This window comes from Panthera leo, chromosome A3 (genome assembly GCF_018350215.1).
Source record: "Panthera leo isolate Ple1 chromosome A3, P.leo_Ple1_pat1.1, whole genome shotgun sequence".
In the NCBI taxonomy this organism is placed as follows: Eukaryota; Metazoa; Chordata; class Mammalia; order Carnivora; family Felidae; genus Panthera; species Panthera leo.
Genome location: NC_056681.1, coordinates 52,745,971 through 52,768,125, shown reverse-complemented (window position 1 = coordinate 52,768,125; position 22,155 = coordinate 52,745,971). Strand labels below are relative to the sequence as shown.

The window sequence follows — 22,155 nt, the reverse complement described above, 5'->3', positions numbered from 1 at the left end:
ACCTTCTTGGCATAAATGGACAACATCCTTTACATACTTTTTTTTTTTTAAATGTGTATTTATACTTCTCACAGCTCAAATTCGATGAATTTTTATAACTTTATTGTATGTTTATTTTTATGGCCTCATGATTAAACTAATATTTCACAGCAGATCTGGAAATGTAACTTCAATTTTAGTCACTATAAATGATGGAATTATTTAGAAAATATTTTAGAGAAAAAATTAACCCCAATCTTAATAGTGATAGAAAAATTGGTGATTTCTTTAAAACCACTGAGTTACAACCAAATGGCAGTATTTACCAGGACCCAAGTCTTTAAAATCCTAGTCCAGTGATCTTTTTTTCTGTAGCATGCAGTCTCCCTCCCTACCTTTTGGAGGTATGGAATTAATAAAAACGTCACAACGGTAGAAAGTTAAACAGCAGCCCAAAGAGGCAGGTAATAATTGGAATTTTCATTCCTGAGACATGACTTAGAAATGTTGTTAAAGTCAAGAACCAGACCAAAAGAAGATTGGCAAAGAATCACAACTAAGGTTTCAACATGAAGCAAAAACTCAGTCTGCTATCCAAAGTCACCACCTTTGCACTGATCCAAATTGACCACCTTCCTTCATCTTCATTCTCCAATACCAGACTTATCTTTTTACTAATTCATTTTTACTCATAAAAATAATTTAATTTTGTTACCAAAGCCAAATCACTCAGAAAAAAATTCTTGAAAAATATTTTATATTGTTATCTTAGATCAAAATAGTTTACACTGCTCCTTAAGAAAATGGATTTTCGTCTCTGGTGGTTTGCATACGCTATTAGCATGCATTTGAGGAGTGGTAGCAGAACATAAGATTGAAATTAATGATACAAAAAAATCACAGATTTGTTGCAGGTATGTTGGGGTTCCTATAATTGCTGTGTTTAACAATATGAAACATAAACTATGTAACTTTTGAAAATGGTGGAGAAAGGATTTGTAAAGCAGCAGGTGAATTCTGAACTGGAAGTCCAAGAACCATAGTGGTCCAGTGTCCCTATCCTCATATTCTCATTGGAAATATAGACATCAAAAACACATAAACAGTCAGAAAGTAAGAAAAACATAAATTTTATTTCTAAGGCAGGTTTAAAATTCTGATAAGGAAAATTACTTAAAAATATGATGTTGAGGGGCGCCTGGGTGGCTCAGTCGATTAAGCGTCCGACTTCGGCTCAGGTCATGATCTCACGGTCTGTGAGTTCAAGCCCCGCATTGGGCTCTGTGCTGACAGCTCAGAGCCTGGAGCCCATTTCAGATTCTGTGTCTCCCTCTCTCTCTGCCCCTCCCCGTTCAAACTCTGTCTCTCTCTGTCTCAAAAATAAAATAAAATGTAAAAAAAATTAAAAAAAAATATGATGTTGAAATCTAGGGTTCAATACGTTTGTGTCCTAGCAGTAGGACTGGATTAAATTTACCAGTTTTATTACTTTCTCCTACAATGTTGTCTTAAACCTTGGCACTTTATACCATCTGTCATCTAAGAAAAGCTAGCAGGGGTCAGAGTTAATGCAAAATGGAAAATGAACATTAATTGTAAAATGTGGAAGTGGGTGATTGTGCTTATCTCGTGAATATGAGTAGATACATTGCATATATTTAATTAAAGTCTGTTTCAGATAGCTAGTAAAATTATTGTAATTTCTTTTTTTTTTTTTAAGTCTATTTATTTTGAGAGAGACAGAGATAGTGCAAGCAGGGGAGGGGCAAAGAGAGAGAGAGAAAGAGAAAGAGAATCCCAAGCAGGCTCCACACTGCCAACCCATGCAGGGCTTGAACTCACCAACCATGAGATCATGACCTGAACTGAAACCAAAAGTTGGATGGTTAACCAACTGAGCCACCCAGGTGCCCTTGAAAGTTCTTATAATGGTATTAAATTTAATATATTTCATGGAATTCTGAGGTCATATCATCAATTTTGGGTGCCCCCACCTATATAAGTTACCAAAGTGCCAATTTCAGGAAGGAAGAATATATTATAGATTTTAAGATTTTGATATGACAATTCACTTTGGCTGTTATCATCCAATACATTTCACATGACACAGAGGCACTACCTGCTGGTACTGAACATTCAGTGTATCCTTGAACAGAAAGTGGAATCCATTTGAGTACCTTGACCATAGCATTCTCTTGTCTGCTTTCTTCAGGAGCCACCATCAGCGTGATCATTGACGTTGATGTGCAAGCTTCTGTCATTGTTTCTGCGCTCATTGCCACTCTGTACACGCTGGTGGGTGGTCTGTACTCCGTGGCCTACACGGATGTAGTTCAGCTTTTCTGCATCTTCATAGGCCTGGTAAGTGGGGCCATTCACAGACTTTCTTTCTTCCTTTCCTTTCCTTCTTCTTTCTAAAAGATAATGTGGTATTTTATACTAACTCAGCAAAATTGAATAGAAACGTTATTTTCCATCATGAGCAATACATAGTAAGTTGTGTATGATTTGAGACTTTAAATTTCTCAATTAATTGGATGAAAAAATGTAGTCATTTAGTTGGATTTTGACAGAAAATATGCCCTCAGTTTAATTCTTAGCAAGGTCTAGGACTTGCTTTGCTTCATGCCCACATTTGATGGAAACTTATGTATGCTCTCCCTTGAGTTTGAAAGCAAAAAACACTTCACTCAGAGTTAAAATGTCAATGTTGGTGCTTACCTGCATTAGTCTTTTAACCTTCCCCTGTATTAGTTTTAATTCCATAAGACTGCTCATAAGACAGAAACTATCCCATTGGAAAAACTGTGGATTTCAATATTTATCATCACTATTTGGGGTCTCGAAACAAAGAAAGGGCACAAGATTTATTATGTATTGTTTGTAAGTTCTAGATTAAATTAGGTAATATATGTGTGTTTATTCAGTAAAAAATACTGAATTATGGAGACGTGAATATTGTTGGTATTATATTAAAAGTGCTTTTGTGTTTTACATGCACATTTTAGTCAATGTTGAGCCTTTGCAAACTCAACATCTTAAAATGTCAAGACTGTATTATTATCCATATAATATCCAATGCCTAAGACAATTCTAAGGTAGTATAAAGAAAATGGTGTGACCACTCCGTGCTGGGCACTGTATTGAGTTCAGACATGTGTATGTTATCTCAGCTGTGTGTCCTGTAGGGGTGGTGCCCTTGTAGAAAGGCCACGGACAGAGCACATTGAGACTGCACATCATGACTCACTTTCCACAGATGATTAAAGCACCCTTGAGCCTCCTCTTTTTTCCTTATTTTTCTCATAATGAAAAGCTCTTCACCCTATGCTAGTGTTCACACTAGACAGTCAGAAAAATTAAGTTGAATCTCAGACTCATTTTTTGTTTTTGTTTTTTTTGTTTGTTTTCTAGCATCATTAATAATGGAGGAAAAAATTTAAAAGAACTGACTACAACTAAAGTTACAGTTCAGCCTTAAATTAACATATGCTAGCAATGATCATAATATTTCCTCTTTTTCCCCTAGAATTGATGTGCATTTCATGGAATTTCATTCACTTATATTTTAATTGAATTCAAGTATATTTAATTTGCTCAATGACTCCTACTTTTTTAATTTTTAAATTGCCAAAAGCAAGTGGGCAGTGCTGAAATTCACAATTCTCCTTAGCATCATCATACACTTCCAGAAATAAATCTCTGTTCAGAACCTTGGAGGCATGGTTGGTTTGGCAATGACAGCTCTCATGATGCACTTGGTATTCTAACAAACACAACCCCAGGGGATGAAGCTATTTATTGACAATAAATGTAATTTCTCATTGCATTTCATGAGACCAGACCTTAAAATGCACAGGTGCATAAATCAAGCATGCCAGTAGAAAGATGGTAGGGCAAATATATGTGGGTATAAATGTTAGAGTGCTTTTATGCTACAGAATGTAACTAAACTGATAAGGAATCAAGTTGTCTTGGTTATAAGTTAAGGGTCTATTGATCTGACTGAATAAAAGGCCAAGAATGGTTTGTTTTCCAACCTTCAAATGGCTATACATGGGTGCATAATTAATGTATCAACTCACACCTTACCATTTCCTTTTCTCAAATTCTCCAATTCTGTTGATTTTATCACCATCCTTGGAGCTCCACAACTGTAAACATGAGGTTCATCTGCTCATTTTCCCTCTCTGAACTCTCTTACCACTCTAATGTAAGGACTGTTGAATCTCTCTTCATAATCCTTTTTAGTACCAATGTCTTTCTATTTCCAATATCATCACTCTATTTCGGGCCTTTACCTGAGTCATATCAGTGTACCTACTGCTTTTTCTGACTTATCCTTCTCCTAAGCTCACTGTTCACATCTAGAAATTAAAATGCAGAAGAAATATACTAAACTCTTTTTAAAACTCAGAAGAAACAACAGGTGTTGGTGAGGATGTGGAGAAAGGGGAATCTTCTTACACTGATGGTGGGAAAGCAACAGGTGCAGCCACTCTGGAAGATATTATGGAGGTTCCTGAAAAAGTTAAAAATAGAACTACCCTGCATTCTAGCAATCATACTACTAGGTATTTACTCAAAGAATACAAAAATACTAATTCAAAAGCATGCATGCACCCTGATGTTTACAGAAGCATTATATACAATAGCCAAATTATGGAAGGAGCCCAAATGTCCACAAACTGATGAATAGATAAAGAAGATATGGCTCATATACACAATGGAATATTAGTCGTAAAAAAGGGAGTGAAATCTTGCCATTTGCAATGACATGGATGGAGCTAGAGAGTATTATGTTAAGCAAAATAAGTCAGTTGGAGAAAGACAGATACCATATGATTTCACTTATATGTGGAATTTATGAAATAAAACAAACAAGCATATGGAAACAGAGGTGAGCCAAGAAACAGACTCTTAACTATACAGAACAAACTGATGGTTACCAGAGGGGAGGTCAGTGGGGGAATGGATGAAATAGGTGATGGGCATTATGGAGGGCACTTGCCATGATGAACACCTGGTTTTGTAAGTATTTAATTGTACACCTGAAACTAATATTACACCGTATGTTAACTAACCGGAATTTAAATAAAAACTTAAAAAAAAAAAACTTAGAAGAAATGCCACTAGCTTCTAGCTGCCTGCAAAACAAAACACCAACCCTCAGCTTACAATTCAAATTTCTCTCCATATATTTATGTTTATCTTTCCCATTTCCCTAAGCCACTTGTAGCCCAAAAGATGTGTGTGCACATCCTGTGTGTTCTCCTCTTTGCCTTGTTCCATATAGATGGTCTCCCCATTCACTTCCTTCTTTTTGTATTAGCACTGGACTCATGCCTGAAGGTTTGTGTCACCCACCAAGTTCTCAATCAGGTCTTTCCTTGTCATGTTAAAAATTGGACATCTTTATCTAATTCAAAGAAAACAACAAGTGCTTATATATCAATATACTCAATGTTCTCAAATTTAACATTTTCTTCTTCAAAGATTTGTTGACTGCTCTTATATTTGATATGATATGGTGTAATTAAGCACAGGTATAGATAATATGTTAGTCTAACTTTTGTAAATAAGTATTTCATGGCATCCCACAGAGAACTTAATTCCAAGTTCTCCTCTGTCTGAACAAGAGGAACAACCAAGCTATGTGGTCTATGAGGAAACAAAATATGTGGCAAAACCTTGCTTATGTTAAACAGGTAAAAAAAATTGTAGCTTAACAGTCTCATGTCCCTCTTTGGTTGCAGTGGATCAGTGTCCCCTTCGCCCTGTCACATTCTGCAGTTGCTGACATTGGGTACACTGCTCTGCACACCAAATACCAAAAGCCTTGGCTGGGGACCATTGAATCATTTGAAATCTACACTTGGCTTGATAGTTTTCTGTTGTTGGTAAGTAATGCCCTTACCTGAGGAATGCAGTCTCATTTTTCCTAAAATCAAACATATTTTTAAGATTTTAAGACTTATATGTATATGTCACCTACTGGCTCATGTATGTTTCCACACTGACTACTTCCTGTTGGAAGGCTGGAGCCACTTACTGACTGTGGTAGCTGATTAGTGTCAAAGTGGAGAGAGAGTGAAGCCTTCAAGGGACAATGTCAATGGGGTAATATATGGTGTGTACCCATTTCTGCTGTGCTATAAGTGAAGAACACCATGCCCTACCCCCAGGTACCTCCCCAATCTGAAGCCAAGCCTTCTAAAAGCTTTAATTTGTATTTTTGGTTTAGGCATTACAACCCACTTATTCTGAAATAAGTAATCCATTCAGTCTCTAATTACTGAGTAAGTTAGTCATGCCATAAGACCTTTAGTGCAGACAGAAATTGGAAAAAGAGGTGTCCCTCAGGAAAGATCCCAAGAAAGAAGTCTTGGGAAGTTGGAGATAGCTTGGGAACTTGACAGGACTTTGTGGTGAAGGTGGGGCACAGAAGAAATAAAGGCAGATCACAGATTGAGGAAAAATGGGAAAACCAAAAGAAACTGCCAGGTATTGTGATTTTGCTACTTGGAATGGTTACTTACAAAAATAAACACTTATTTTGATTTCAAAGTAAGAAATAGATTAACAGTTATATCAAAATTAAAGAGAAATTGTTTATTTTTTTTCCTTTTTAGAGGGTTCACAATAGTTTGTAATTTCACTTTGTCATTATGGCACTTCGGTAAATTTCAGCCCTGAAGGCAGATTTGTCTGTCCCAATAAGGAATTTCCTGGTAAGAAGACAGGAAAACAAGAAAACAAGTTGTTTCTAGTGTTGGTGAGGAGAGCTTCTTTCCCAAGGATTGTAAATGTATTGGCCGACATTTTTCTAGATTGGATTATAATTATGAATTCAATGGATAATGGGGTTAAATATTATGTGTGTATGAACTTATATCTGCATAGCAGATATATTTATGGTTACATAGGAGAAGATTATGACAGAGAAGATAGGCAGTTTGTTCATAATCACACCATTGTCTGAGTGAAGGATTGAAATGGAGAATCAAGACCCAAAAGTTATTTCTCCTACACGACACTTTAGTCCTCAGATTTACAGATCTTGAAGATAAGGCTATATATCCAATGACTGCTAAGGTTTCTTCCACCTCAAAAAATTATATGACTAAGTTATGTTCATTCTTCAAAATGCAACACAAGTGAAAAGTGGAATAATAGATAATGAATGAATGGATGAACTACAGAAGGAAGCCTCCAAATGTTTCACGAGTGGTCTCCAGCCTTCCAATTGTCTCTCTGAACTTCCACTTGTCATAAATTTATGATTTATGGACTCCTGCTCTGGATACCTTTAAGGTATCACCCTGAACCTGCTCACTGACAACATTCCTCACCTGGCCCATTGTAATGGCCCTTCATGGTCTCCCTGCAGCAGCCCACCCAAATCTCACTTCTCCACACCCATCTTCCACCTCACCATCAGAGCTTCTGTTTGTTTGTGGAGGTCAGATTTCACCTCACAAAGCTCTGGTGACTTAAATATCCAGAGAGATTGGCATGTAATTTATGGTGTAGAGATTCATATAAGCATCTAAATTGTTGATGAATGTTCATTGGCATAGAAAATGTTAGTGATATACATACATTCCTGACTTATCACGGTTTGACTTAACAATTTCTCAACTTTATGGTGGTGCAAAAGCAATAGAATTCAGTAGAAACCATACTTTGAATTTTGATCTTTTCCTGGGCTGGCAGTATGCGGTACTATCCTGTCTCTTGTGATGCTGGGCAGCGGCAACCAGCCACAGCTCCCAGCCAGCCACGAAGAGTAAACAACATACACTGACAAACATTCTGCACCCATACACCGTGTTGTTTTTCACTTTCAGTCTAGTAATCAATAAATTATATAAGATATTCAATGCTTTATTATAAAGTAGGCTTTGTGTTAGATGACTTGTCCAACTGTAGGCTAATGTCAGTGTTCAGAGCACCTTTAAGGTAGGCTAGGGTGAGCTATGATGTTCAGTAGATTAGATGTATTAAATGCATTTTTGATTTTGACTTCAGATATTTTCAACATATGATGGATTTATTGGGATATAATCCCACTGTAAGTCAGAGAAGATCTGTATTGACTTACAGGTTGCAAACCAAAGGAAAAGTTTTGGAAAAATATAGACTTGAGACATGGATTATGTATTTTAGAATTTATTATTTTACTTTTTTTTTTTTTTAACTTTTGAACATGTATAGCTTTTATAAGGAGGAGATTGTTCTGGAGTCAATATGTAACAAGCACTCTCATTGGCACAGGTGTGACAATGATAAACAGTACATTCCAGAGGCAATTAAAGAAACAACTTCAATACACTGTGATATGGGGAATTCATTCACCAGTTCACTCATGAGCAGTGACTGTATGAGAGTCAGAGGACCATGGCAGTAATCAAGGGGAAGGTATTCCCTTGCCTCCTGTCTCCCACACACCCTGACCTTTAATTAAGCCAAAGACATGGTGGTCTCATAGTTGTTTCATTGTTTTTGTTTGTTTGTTTCTTCTTGTTTTCACATTAGATTCTTTGCCAGGTGCTGCTGTCTTCTCTCTCCATCTCTGCCTAGTGACACCTTCTCAGTGCTTCAGAACTGACTCCCTGTCATTTCTGACAGGTGTTCAATCAGGTGTTCCTGATTGCCATGCAGCTGTATATACTTCTTTATAGCAGGCAACAAATTACATTATAGTTCACTGTATCCAAAATGTTTATGATTGTGTATCCTCAGTAAGAATTTTAAGTACATCCCCAGGCACCTGGGTGGCTCAGTCATTGAGTGACCTACTTTTGGTGTCAGCTCAAGTCATGATCTCATGGTTCATGAGATCAAGTCCCACTTCAGGTTCGGGGCTGACAGCATGGAACCTGCTTTGGATTCTCTCTCCCTCTCTCTGCCCCTCCCCCATGCTTGTTCTCTCTCTCTCTCTCTCTCTCTCTCTCTGTCTCAAAATATATAAATAAACTTTAAAAAAAAGAACCTCCAGATGAAAACAAAGCTAAGGCTTCTGGGCTTCTGGGTAGTTGCAATGCAGCTTAAAGTAGGGAAACCAAAGAATAGAAAAGATTGTGTGATATAATTATGAAGGAAAAAAACTTGAAGAAATTCTTTGCAGTTGAAAATGTGATGATTGCAGTTGAGATGTTTGGCATGTATGAGAGCCATACAAATGACTACTGTGCATGTAACTGTACAACTTCTTATTTAAAAAATACCTAATAGATGTTATTTGCCTCTAATTTATTCTGAGTCCCTGCTGTTCCATGCAGATGCTGGGTGGAATCCCATGGCAAGCCTACTTCCAGAGGGTCCTCTCTTCATCCTCAGCCACCTATGCTCAAGTGTTGTCATTCCTGGCAGCTTTTGGGTGCCTGGTGATGGCTTTACCAGCCATACTCATTGGGGCCATTGGAGCATCAACAGGTATATCTCTTGCAACTTCACTAATGGACCCACTGAGGCTTCACTGAAGTGACCAATTACCACCCAACCGGCCTCCCTCCCCCGTTTTCCCTCTTATCCGCACATAGTTGATTGTTTCTCATCATATTCATATACAGACATTTGTTATAGCACTCAAACAATTGTATTTTAGCTCCATGCCTCCAAAAAGTGTTTGATTGCTCTCCCCACCAATAAAACACTTGTGAGCATGCCCTTCTCCCCCCCCCCCCCCTTGCTGGTATACTTATCAATTGTGTCTATGTAATCCTGTTAGCAATGTTTCTCAACCAAGGTGCACATTGACATCATCTGGGGAGGGGAAGGGACTCTTGAAAAAAATACCCATTTCTATCCTGCCCCACAGGGATTTTATTTTAATAATCTAAGATGGATCCTGAGAGCAGTGGTTTTTAAAGCCTCTTGGTGGCTCAAAGTGCAGCCCAAGTTGAGAGCCACTGGCTTAGAAATTTACCTGACACCTACAGACCATTTTGAACTTGAGATTCCTGATTTACATTTTTTATAGTTTGCTAATTACAGGTTTTCTTTCTTGGAGAAATAAATAAATAAGTTTTCAAGATAAAGATAAACTCAAGGCACTAAGTAACTTAGAGAATAATTTACTCAAAATCAGTAAAAAAAAAAAAAAAAAGCATTATGAAATGCTTATCTCCCAGTAGCCTCTATCTAGAACATTTTTTAAATCTCACCCTTAATTTTACTGAACTTGTTAATTACTCTTGATGCTTATATATCTATGCTATGCAGCTTCCAAGGGTATTTCATGAAAATACAACAGAATAATCCAAATTCAAAGGGGTCCTGTAGGTAAAGGTCATTAAAACAGATTAAAGAAGCTTACCTTTTACTCTGCTGTGTTTGTAAAGTTGATACAGGATGATACTCATGTGGATACTTTTATTTTCAATTAGTACAGCTGTTTATTAGATTATTTAACTTTTACAAGAAGTAGTCATGATTCATAATGTACACTCTTAATTCCAATTGTTCATCCATGACATAAACAAACACTTAACAAGATGACTGACAAAGGTGATTATGTGCCTTTGAATAAAAGATAGCATTTATGTCACAATCAGAAAACAGATCCGGCCATCAGGAGCACTCATGCATATGTGCATGTATGTGTGCGTGTGTGTATGTGTGTGTGTTGTAGGGCAACACACTGAAAAACACAATGTCAGCTATTTTTTTGGAATAGGTTCATATTCTTGGTTGTTGTTTCTGGTACCATAATATCTCAAGGAATGCTGTAAAATTGGCTTCAACAAAGCATGGGTTTGAACTGCAGTGGAAAATGGGGGAATAAAAAAATAGTAGGATCCAAGGGAAACCACTCTTATTCAGTCCTGTACTTATGCCATCAAAGAAGTTCAGCAAATAAAAAAGGAGCTATAGTAATGTACATTTAAAGATTCCATTTTATTCTTCAGCATATAATGGTACAAACAGTAAAGAACTATATATTCAAAGACAAACTTTTTTGTTTGTTTTTCACCACTATTTTCTCCATCTTGTGTGGTGCACAACAGGATATTTTTTGTAACCCTTACAATGAAGCCTTCATAGCCATTCTGTGAATAATATGCAAAAGCATATTAGCACAATGCAGAATTACCTTTGTTAAAAAATAAATTTAAAGATGTAATTCCTTCTATGAATTCTAGAGTTCAGCAGGCAAACATATCATAAAATTTAAATGATCTTATCGCATATTTTACTAGTGGTTCACCTGAGATTCTGTTGGAGAAGCATAGTATTAATGTTGGTGAGTCTTAGACTGCTAATTGATAGGTTTTTATAATTCAAAACACTCAGTTGTATGAAAAATTAATGGTTCATGAAATCAAGCCCTGCATTGGGCTCTGCTCTGACAGCACAGAGCCTGCTTGGGATTCTCTCTCCTCTCTCTCTGCCCCTCCCCAGTTCATGCATGCACACTCTCTCTTTCTCTCTCTAAATAAACTTTAATTCATAGATACATGCATAAACAATGGAAAATTTTGGAAAATAATGCTGACCGTGTTTAATTGATCATGCAATTCCTTCAATTATGATAAAAAACTTAAATTTTCTGAAATAAAAAAAGTACAGTGTTTTATTTTCTTTATAGTATCAATAGCAGGAATAATTTCCAAGTTTCAAATTTTAAAACTTAAAAGCACATTTACCTATTTTATTTTTTCAAAAAACCTTTTATATATTTCAAGAAACTTCATGTTGCCTACTTTAGCTTTTTAAAAAATGTTTCGAACATTTACATACATTCTTCTCTGTATGAAAATGTACAGTTGTATAATTTATGTATGTAGTTTTTCTTCTTTTTTCTTTTTTTTAATATTTATTTATTTTTCAGAGGGGGGGGAGAGAGAGGGGGGGACAGAGGATCTGAAGCAGGCTCTGTGCTGACAACAGATAACCTGATGCAGGGCTTGCTTGAACTCATGAACTGTGAGATCATGACCTGATGCTTAACCGACTGAGCCACCCAGGTGCCCCATGTATGTAGTTTTTCTAAGTCAGCTTCACAGTGTTATTTTGTGAAGATCACATAAATTGATAGTATTCTGTAATTAAATTTTACTCCAAAGGTCAATCTATCGAATTAACTATAATTTGGTGAATTCCCAGATTTGGCTGAATATTATCATCATTCAGACATATGCAATCAGAATATTTCAGGATAGGGATGTAGGACTCTGCATTTTAAAGGCACGCATGAGAGATCCCAATGTTCATTCAGGTTTGCAAAACACTGGATTAATCCAATGGTGATTCTTCCTTTTATTTCTTGCTTTAACAAGATCCGACACTTGCCATCCTCTGCCCATTTTTTTCCTTATCCTCACAACTATCAAACTGATTCATTGCTTTTAATAGCCTGGCCCACAGACTTAGCCAGAGATGTGCTGCAAAACATTGCCTGTACACCTCTGATGCGCATGCCCTCCTGCTTCCTCAGGAGTCCTTTTGCCTTTTATGTTTTGAGTTCCATTACATGGAGTTCAAAAACCTCCTGAAAATGTCAGCCTCATACCTGCACTTTCTACTCAATAAAACAAGGACTTTGCTTTATCTATCATGCCTCCTATTTCAAGTAAGTGGAATTCAATGCAAGAAGGGATTTAGTTGGGAGAAAAACAATGCTGAGGGAGCTCCAAAACCAAGTTTTGGAGGAACTTGTCCCCTCATACCTCCAACTGGCTGAAGAAATATTCTATGCTTTTGTTTTATAACATGTTTTCTATGTTTCTGTACAATTTGATGTCACAACTGCAGAAAAGAAATAGATAATAGGCAGGTAGTAGATAAATGAATAGATAGATGATAGCTGGTGATAGATAGATGATAGATGATAGATGATAGATAGATAGATAGATAGATAGATAGATAACAGGTCTTGTGAATAGGGCTAAGTGTAACCAAAACCCATTAGAAGCCAGAGTTGAATATAAGACCATTTCACTTGACCAGTACATGGATTTCCTACCTATTTAGACCAATGTACCTAATTATACTAATTACACTTCTCTGATCAGACTAATTCATACATTCTGAATTTATTTCAAAAGCTCCCAGAGAATAAGATGACCCCCAAATGGATAAAGAGCATGTGGTTCTTTAGTTATTATTATATTTGTCATTTCTATTCAACAGACTGGAACCAGACTACATATAAGCCTCTAGATCCCAAGGACAACGATGAAGCAGACATGATTTTACCAATTGTTCTGAAGTACCTCTGCCCTGTGTACATCTCTTTCTTTGGTCTCGGTGCAGTTTCTGCTGCTGTTATGTCATCAGCAGATTCTTCTATCTTGTCAGCAAGTTCCATGTTTGCCCGGAACATCTACCAGCTTTCATTCAGACAAAATGTAAGAACAGTCTTTTCCAGTGTAGCATTATTGCTTTTGTCATCATTGCATTTATTTTATCTGTAATATTATATATTTACTAATATCCTATATTAAAATCTGACCCTACTCTGATTAAGCACACAAGATTAAATAATGCTGAATTTTATTTATGCTGTATATGAATATTTTTAATGCATGTTACTATTCATGTTAGTACGTAAGGGAACAAACCAACGTAAGCATTTTTCAAGAGGTACAGTCATATTGCTACAATTCACATTTCTTGTCTTTCTAATGAAAGTAATGAAACCCAAAACATCTTAGAAAAACTTTGAGTTTAATCATGTACTATAAGAAACTTGAAGCAGAGCATGGTGAGTATGTTATTTTGTGGTCATTTGTGTAGCATCTGCCCCACCCTTCACTTGAACTCCCAAGTCCATGTTCATGAGAAAATAGCCTCTCAGTGTGATTGTCCTTAATGAATCAAGTGGGTGCAGAACAGCCAGGAGTTCCTGCCCACCTTCTTCCTTCACTAAGGCTTTGTTCTTTGTTTTTCCCTAGTTTTCTAGGTCATAGTTAACAAAATGGCCCCACATGTTTTTAAGGTGGCTGGCCTTAAAGATGGTAGGACTCCTAGAAGAGAGGAAAGAAGGGTGGGCCATACATCCTCCTGGCCACATAAGAACTATTCCTTAATATGAAAAGTACGTAAAATCCTCTCTTCATTATTTTTTTAAATTTTTTTAATGTTTATTTCTTTTTGAGAGAGAGAGAGACAGAGCATGAGCGGGAGAGGGGCAGAGAGGGAGACACAGAATCTGTAACGGGCTCCAGGCTTTGAGCTGTCAGCACAGAGCCCGATGCAGGGCTTGAACTCATGAACCATGAGGTCATGACCTGAGTCGAAGTCAGTCACTTAACCAACTGAGCCACCCAGGTGCCCCATCTCTTGCATTATTATTCCCCTGTGACAGCACATAAGCTCCTCTCACCTCTCCCCCTGCATATTCAGAGAAAAGTGCAGCTGACCTGTGCTTCCTGCACAAGACACACAGAAACCTCTCCCAAAGGCCCGCCAGGGAAGCCACCTGGATTGCTTGCTTCCTATACTGTCGTTTAGGTTGGTTTTGCCTGCAATGAGCTATTTGAACCAGGGGAATTGTTTAGACCTGCTTTAAAGCACAGAAATGCATTTCATTCTTCACTTAAATGAGCCAGTGCACTGTGTGAAAAGCTGTCACTGTGGCATTTTCTTGCAGGCATCAGACAAGGAAATCATCTGGGTTATGCGAATCACAGTGTTTGTGTTTGGAGCTTCTGCCACAGCCATGGCCTTGCTGACGAAGACTGTGTATGGGCTCTGGTACCTCAGCTCAGATCTCGTTTACATCATCATCTTCCCGCAGCTGCTCTGTGTGCTCTTCGTCAAGGGAACCAACACATATGGGGCTGTGGCAGGTTATGTGTCTGGCCTTTTCTTGAGAATAACTGGCGGGGAGCCATATCTGTACCTGCAGCCCTTGATCTTTTATCCTGGTTATTACCCTGATAAGAATGGCATATATAATCAGAGATTCCCATTTAAAACCCTTTCCATGGTTACCTCGTTCTTATCCAACATTTGCATCTCCTATCTAGCCAAATATCTATTTGAGAGTGGAACCTTGCCACCCAAATTAGATGTGTTTGATGCGGTTGTTGCAAGGCACAGTGAAGAAAACATGGATAAGACAATTCTGGTCAAAAATGAAAATATTAAATTAGATGAACTTGCACCTGTGAAGCCCCGACAGAGCATAACTCTCACCTCAACTTTTACCAATAAGGAGGCTTTCCTCAACATTGATTCAAGTCCAGAAGGGTCTGGGACTGAAGATAACTCCTAATGACCCCATCCACATAAAATACTGCTTTCACAAACAGAGTGTTATAGCAGGCTAGTCCAGGAAAGATGGGTTGCAGCATATAAAAAATATACTTAAAAAATAAACAGCATTCAGGTGGATAAAAATCCATACAAAAGTGCAGTTGCACAAATGCAAGCCAAGTTAGAAGGAATCATGTATGAAAGCAACAGATTGCTTTCTCATCGGTATTTCTCATCCTCGTTTGATTCTGACTCTAGATATTTTTGTTAAATATTCAAAAGTGAATTAAGCCCCACTCAAAGAACAGAGGGTTAGAGTATTTATCTTTATTCAGAAAAAAGAAGTAGGTATGAAACAGCCAAGGAAATTCAGTAGACTTGATCTAGACCTTGTCTGCTAATGCACTCACTAGTGGGTCTGGTTTATTTTCATGATGAAGTTCAGAGAGTAACTTGCCATCACTCAAATGAATGGTGCAAGAAATTAATGGGTGATTGTCCTGGTGTCCTGACGGTTAACCTATTCTTGCATCTTCTTAACTAGAACATTTGCTGAATATGCAATTTGTTTCTCTTTGTAGTGACACACATTATTCTGAGCACAGGCAAAGCAAACACATATGCAAAATACTGTGTCGTGGAATTTCTTTATGCACAAGGTAATAGGAAAAGTAGAATCCATCTTTGTAGAGGAGCACTGGCTGCTCTGAGTATGCCCAACAGCTACCATGTGTATTGAGAAGCATACCTAGAGTATGGAAGGCATGATTATTAGACAACCTTAAAGCAATAAATCAAGAAGGCCATTAAGCAGAAAGTGACAAGAGCAGGTTTTTGTCTTCATCTGAAGTTTATAAAGTTTTGCTTCATGATGAAAGAAGTAGTGTCCCATATTACTATCTAAATTGGTACTGGAAGTGACATTGAGCCTTATCTAAGGTGAGATAACAGTATAGCGCCAATTAAGGTTAATGAGAGACAAATGGCACCTCCTGATAAAACTAGAAAAATAAAACCCTCTCAATTTTGGATATTCATTAGTGAAGATGATTTAATGTTAAGAGAGTGACTCTGTGGCACTTTTTGCAAAAGCCAGTCTTAGGTACTAGACAAATCATCACTACACAAAGTAGACAGTGAATTTTAAGATGCAGATGAAAGAAGAAAATAAAAATAAGTCCTAAAGGGAAAAAGCCATCGATTTTAACATTTGGTGTCCACATAACTTTCATGAGGTTGGTCATTAAATATTATTTTGCTCCTTTTCTGGAGTTAAAAAATATGTATGTGTGTGTGTGTGTGTGTGTGTGTGTATATATATACACACACATGTATATGTATATATTTATATTTATTTATTTATTTATTTATTTAATGGTTTGTACCATTTTAGAATTTTAAATGCTTTCCCCGTAGCCACATTATAGAAATAATCAGAGCTATGTCTACAAAAGCAGAGTGAATTGATGAGCTAAAAAATTATCTGAGCATTTGATCAAATAAAGAAAGGCACCATGACTTATTTAAACTAAAACATTTTGTCCAAAAATGTTTCTGTTTTGCAATTCATAGACAAAATGAAGTTAATTCAGTGTTCAACGTTAAGTATGAAAGTGTTGTTCAGGAAGTTACCATTCCTTTTTTAAAAAATTGTAATTGCCTAAAAGCATCAAATGACACATGAGATAAATTCACAGGTGATTCTTAGAATATGAATTAGATAATTCTACCTGTTGTAATATCCCATATTTTAATGCTTTATCAAAACTTGATGGAGAATATGATGTCGCATTCAGAATGTTTATAGAACATCATCTATACTTTGGGGCATCTGGGTGACTCAGTCGGTTAAATGTACAATTCTTGATTTCAGCTCAAGTCATGATCTCACGATTGTGAGATCAAGCCCTACATGGAGATCCACATTGGACATGAAGCCTGCTTGCTTAAGATTCTCCCTCTCTCTGTCTCTCTGTCTCTGTCTCTGTCTCTGTCTCTATCTCTATCTCTATCTCCCTCTGCCCCTCCCCAGGTGACACACACTCTCTCTCTCATAAATAAAAACATCATCTATACTTAAATAAAAAGAGAATTCTTTTTACTCATCTATCTGCTCAGAATCTACTCCATGCCTATTACCCAATAGAGCACTTGGAAGGAGCACATTTTTGGAAGTGGTGTGGGAATCCCAAGGTTCTCAGACATGGATGGAGAGAACTGGGCATGAATCTCACTAAGGACAAAGTGCAATGATGGAAACATTTGGCATGGAAAAGTGATTAATTGTTGGGGACTACAGTTCCTGATGCATCTAGTCTTTCCAATGTACCATGCTCTCCAACACACTGCCTGAATAATTATTTTTATGCACTCCATCACCCTAAGTTTTTGTACAACTTATTTATGCATCAGCTTCCATAGAAGACATCACCCATATTGTAATAGAGTAAGCGGGCATGTAGAGTCTCTTTGAAGATGTTATAGTTCATAATTTTGTTGGGCAACAGTTGTCCAAATATGCTCAATATGTGCAATAACCATATTTAAATCCAGTGAAAAAGAATAAATATTAACAATGAAAATTTCTTCCACTCCACTTATTTTGTAATAGTATAAAGATAAAAAGGGAAAAAAGTTTAACTCATCTAAAACATTAAAAACTAGGCAACTTAAAATGATGTAAGCCAATAAAAAATGTTCTTTTTTAAAAATTTTTTAGTGTTTACTTATTTTTGAGAGAAAGAGGCAGAGACACAGAGTGTGAGTGGGGAAGGGGCAGAGAGAGACACAGAATCTGAAGCAGGCTCCAGGCTCTGAGCTGTCAGCACAGAGCCCGACTAGGGGCTAGAACTAATGAACCGCGAGATCAAGCTTAACTGACTGAGCCACCCAGGCACCCTGACAATGTTCTATTTTTATTTGACACATTATTTCATACCTACTCTCAAACTAGATTTATAAAAATCTAATTTAGTATAAAATACACTTACAAATGTGCTAAATATTAACAAGATGGTTTTTTAAAAGGACAAAAAAAATGTTGACGATCAAAAAGAATGAAACAGCAATCACAGGATGTTTACTTAGGCTCATTTGCATGCATATTTCTCCATTTCCAAGGAAGAAACAAAGTTGTGACATGCAGAAGACAATACCTTATGCTCATCCCTCGCTCTGTGTTGACATCATGGGCAGTGCTGGAGGCTTTGTATACTTCCAGCTTTGCTCAGTGGACTTGATTTTCAAAAATCCATCCTCCATGAAAATAAAACGACAGGAACATTTTAGACACTGGCTATATATTAACCTCTGGAGGCAATACCTGTGGATAAAGCATTAGAATAAAGCATATATTTTATTTTCATACTTCTACAATAATTGTAACATGTTTCTTGGATGATTTTAATGTGTTTTTTTCACACATATTTTCTAAAACATCAAGCTTGGACTGAAATGTCAATAAGACTTCAAACTCTCAGTGTCAAAATTCAACATCACTGCTACAGTTAATAGTAATGAATTTTATGTGAATGTAAAATGAATGTAAGCCTGAAATAAGTGAATTTAGTGGAATGGCTATTAGGTTTTTTAATTTAGAAATAATGAATTAACATTGTACTTTAAATATAAAGTGTAACATTTTCTTTTTAGTCTTCGAGAAAATCTACCCTGGCATAATGTATAATTTATTATAAGTTTGCTCCTGAGCAGACAGATATGTATAATGGTTCTAAATATATATTTTTGTCTGTCACAATACTATATAAACTATGCTTAAATTAAGTAGATTTTCAGCTATACATGTAAATGTTTTCAATGTAATGATATTGTATTAAATTGTCCTGGTGAGATTCAGGAGATCATTGTCTAGGCTTGGCTTTTTGGGGCCCTCTCTTAAAAAAAATATAAGTGGTGCTTCCAGGCAACTATGCAATAGAATTGAAATAAACCATCTCATTGCTGGAACCTGTATAAATATGAAATGGAAATGTTGCACCTTGTATAAATCTTAGGGCAATATATGAATATCATGTCTCAAAACAATGTGAATTATTTTTCCTGGAAAAGAAGTTCTGCCACCACACACAGTACTTTCTTTGAATCAAAGAAATCAATAGACAGAATATCTCTTCCACTAATACCAAGAAATCTGCATCTTAAAAATCAAATAGCTGTTTGATAATTATTGACCTGGGATACACAACCAATCACTAAGAACTGGTTCTCATTATTCTCTATGTACTTTAATATCTCTCACCTAACTCTATCAAAGTGTCTTTAAACGTGTAACTATATATACCCTCAGAAGAACCTTGGCCCCTTAAGCCTAAATCATAAGCATGTGTGCCTCTGGGTATATAGAGAGAAGAGGTCTAGGATGAGCTTCAGGATGAATTAAGGAAAAGAATAAATAGTTATAGGAGGAAATATACCAATTTGTCTGCTATCATGGACCCACTACTGGAGAGTCTGTATTTTGCTTTATCACAAATCTATACTACAGAAAATTAGGAGCTAGAAAAGACAATGTATATTGGAGCCTATGTATGCTTTCTTCATTTTACTCCTGTATTAAGAGAGTTTAATTTGATCATGAGCATTCTCTTAAGGCAGATATTCCAAGAGATACAAAGAGCTACAAAGCTCTTTGTAGGACAAAGATAAGGACAAATTATTACTTCTTCATTTTTTGTACAGTGACCCAAAGAAGAACCCCCAAATGGTATTATTTAATACTCCTATTATTTAATACTTTGGAAAGTTTATTTATTTATTTTGAGAGACAGTGAGAGACAGAGCATGCAGGGGATGGGCAGAGAGAGGGAGAGAGAGATCCCAAGCAGGCTCTGCACTGAGTGCAGATGTGGGGCTCAGACTCATGAACCGTGAGATCATGACCTGAGCCGAAACCAAGAGTCAGATGCTTAACCAACTGAGCCACCCAGGCATCCCTCCTCATATTTAAATTCTCTATAATCAAAAAGCATATGGTAAATTTGTTTTTATTTTTGGTTGAAAAGCTATGGTTCTATATTTAAAATAAGTACCGCCCTATGTACTTTGAAGCTAAAATGCTGTGTTGGTTTATTAATTTTGAACTAGAAGCAGTTAAAAACATAAACCAGGTAGGACCCAAAGCCTGATAATAAGAGTAGTGGATACTAATGAGAGGAATAAGTGAAAACCCCCCTGGTGTTGCTACAAAATTCAGCTGGAGTGAGTGAGCCATAGTACTAGAATGGCTCAGACTCCATGGCTTTTGGCCTCATTGTGGCATAACCTGGAAGACACTAGGTAAGAGTGGAAAGGCAAAGTAAGACACATATAGCTCCCACTAGTTACTTTGCCTTAGACTGAGGATCTCAATGGTATGACCAAGCCACTTAACCTCTGCAGCCCGATTCCCAAATGAAGATTGCATTTATCTGTTATTAGGCTGAAGTTATATGATAACTAAATGGTTAGGTGGTTAGATAGAACACAAACAATGTAAAAATATGGAAATATAAACATAGCACTCCAACTGAGAAAATTGGACAAAACCTATCTAGCTATTTGGGAAATTATTTTGCCTATGAATCTTGTCATATTCAACTAGTTTTAAACCTGGATTCTAAATTAGGGATGAAGAAAGAAGAGTCATGTTTTGAAATATATTGAGCTACAGGTTATATTTGCTTTATGTGGCTTTTCAAGGACCTAATGTAACAGAATTTTAGTGCTGTTCTGCAAGCACTTAAATTATGGTCCATGGATGAATACAAAGTTAACAAGGAGTGACTAAATCTATGGGAAAGTTTATCTCATTATTCATGTGGGAATTTTCAGGCAATACCACCTACCAAGAGTCCTTTGTGCTCAGAGTAAGGAATGGAAAGTCTATAGGAGGTTTGTAGGCTTGGAAAAGTCAATAAAAAATTTCTTTAATTTAGTTATTTTGTATATTTCTGATCATTCCATTTAAAAGCATCACATAACTCAATCATTTTTTAAGATAAGAAAAATGAGAGGAGATTGAAAAAGCAAATTGTGTTTTTTTAAAAAAAAAACTACTCAAAGCTGGCCTTCGAAGCTCATAAATGTTAATCCTTGGGCAGGAATGGAAATACGCTGGCGGATACCAATAGAAATTAACATGAAGTTTAAAAGCATCAGGATCCAAAAAGTATTGCAAACCATATTACTCTATATAGGTTAAAATGTCCCAAGAACAGATGGCCATGGGCATAAAGTGTGAGCTATGACTTAAGTGCAAGGAACAATCTGGGCTGAATCCATGCAAAGCAATTGCAGCCCAGACCACATTTGTCTGTGTTCACAGAGCGTGAATAGATACAATGGATGCCGCATGATTTATTTTCTGTTACTTAAGGTTGAATCAACATTTATCCTTCAGAAAAAATCTAACCCACATTGGCTTCCATTTCATAACAACTTACTTTTCATTTTATTTCAGTTTTTAGAATAAAATTTCTATTAAATAACACTAAGTTTAGTATTTCCTACATTTCACTTTTTGGAGAGAACTATAAAGCTCCAGTAAACCACTTGCTACTAGAGATTTTAAAACATAACATAAAATAAACCCATCTATCTGACAATGGCCTTATGAATATTTGATTCAGTCTTCTTTTTTTACATCTATTATTTTCAAAATAATTCTGAGATCACTGTTTTTAGAAAGATGGCTAAAAGGAAAAAGTTAAAATTAATTTTAGTTCAATTTACCTTCTAATTTAAGAAAAACTTTAGAGAACTTTAAACAACATAAGCTAAAGTAAAACAAGTTTTCAACATTCATGTTGATGACCTATTAGAAATTTTACTTTCTTACCTTCATCCCAGTTGAACCAAGGAGTTAGGAGATGGTACCCTTCATTCTTGGTTTAATCTTGAATGAGTTAATTGACCCTTCATGGTGCCAAGTAATTTTTTGTAAATGATCTTTAGAGTATAACTCTAACTTGG

The 22,155-nt window shown here is 36.4% G+C and overlaps 1 protein-coding gene and 1 long non-coding RNA gene across 3 annotated transcripts in view; one reads left to right on the top strand and one right to left on the bottom strand.

Annotated features, from left to right (window-relative positions):
- Window positions 1-15,205, top strand: part of SLC5A7 (solute carrier family 5 member 7) — a 22,789-nt gene extending 7,584 nt beyond the window's left edge. The window contains exons 4-8 of the mRNA XM_042930193.1: window positions 2,192-2,340; window positions 5,736-5,879; window positions 9,264-9,417; window positions 13,117-13,334; window positions 14,579-15,205. Of these exons, the coding sequence (XP_042786127.1) occupies window positions 2,192-2,340; window positions 5,736-5,879; window positions 9,264-9,417; window positions 13,117-13,334; window positions 14,579-15,205 (1,292 nt within the window). The remainder of the gene's footprint in view (window positions 1-2,191; window positions 2,341-5,735; window positions 5,880-9,263; window positions 9,418-13,116; window positions 13,335-14,578) is intronic.
- Window positions 1,999-22,155, bottom strand: LOC122214994. 2 transcript variants are annotated; one of them, XR_006200179.1, is made up of 3 exons: window positions 22,022-22,155; window positions 18,342-18,508; window positions 1,999-2,393 (listed from the first exon to the last, which is right to left on the bottom strand). It is a non-coding gene; the product is annotated as an uncharacterized LOC122214994 (long non-coding RNA). The 2 variants fall into 2 exon arrangements; XR_006200180.1 differs by lacking the exon at window positions 1,999-2,393 and adding an exon at window positions 13,210-13,316.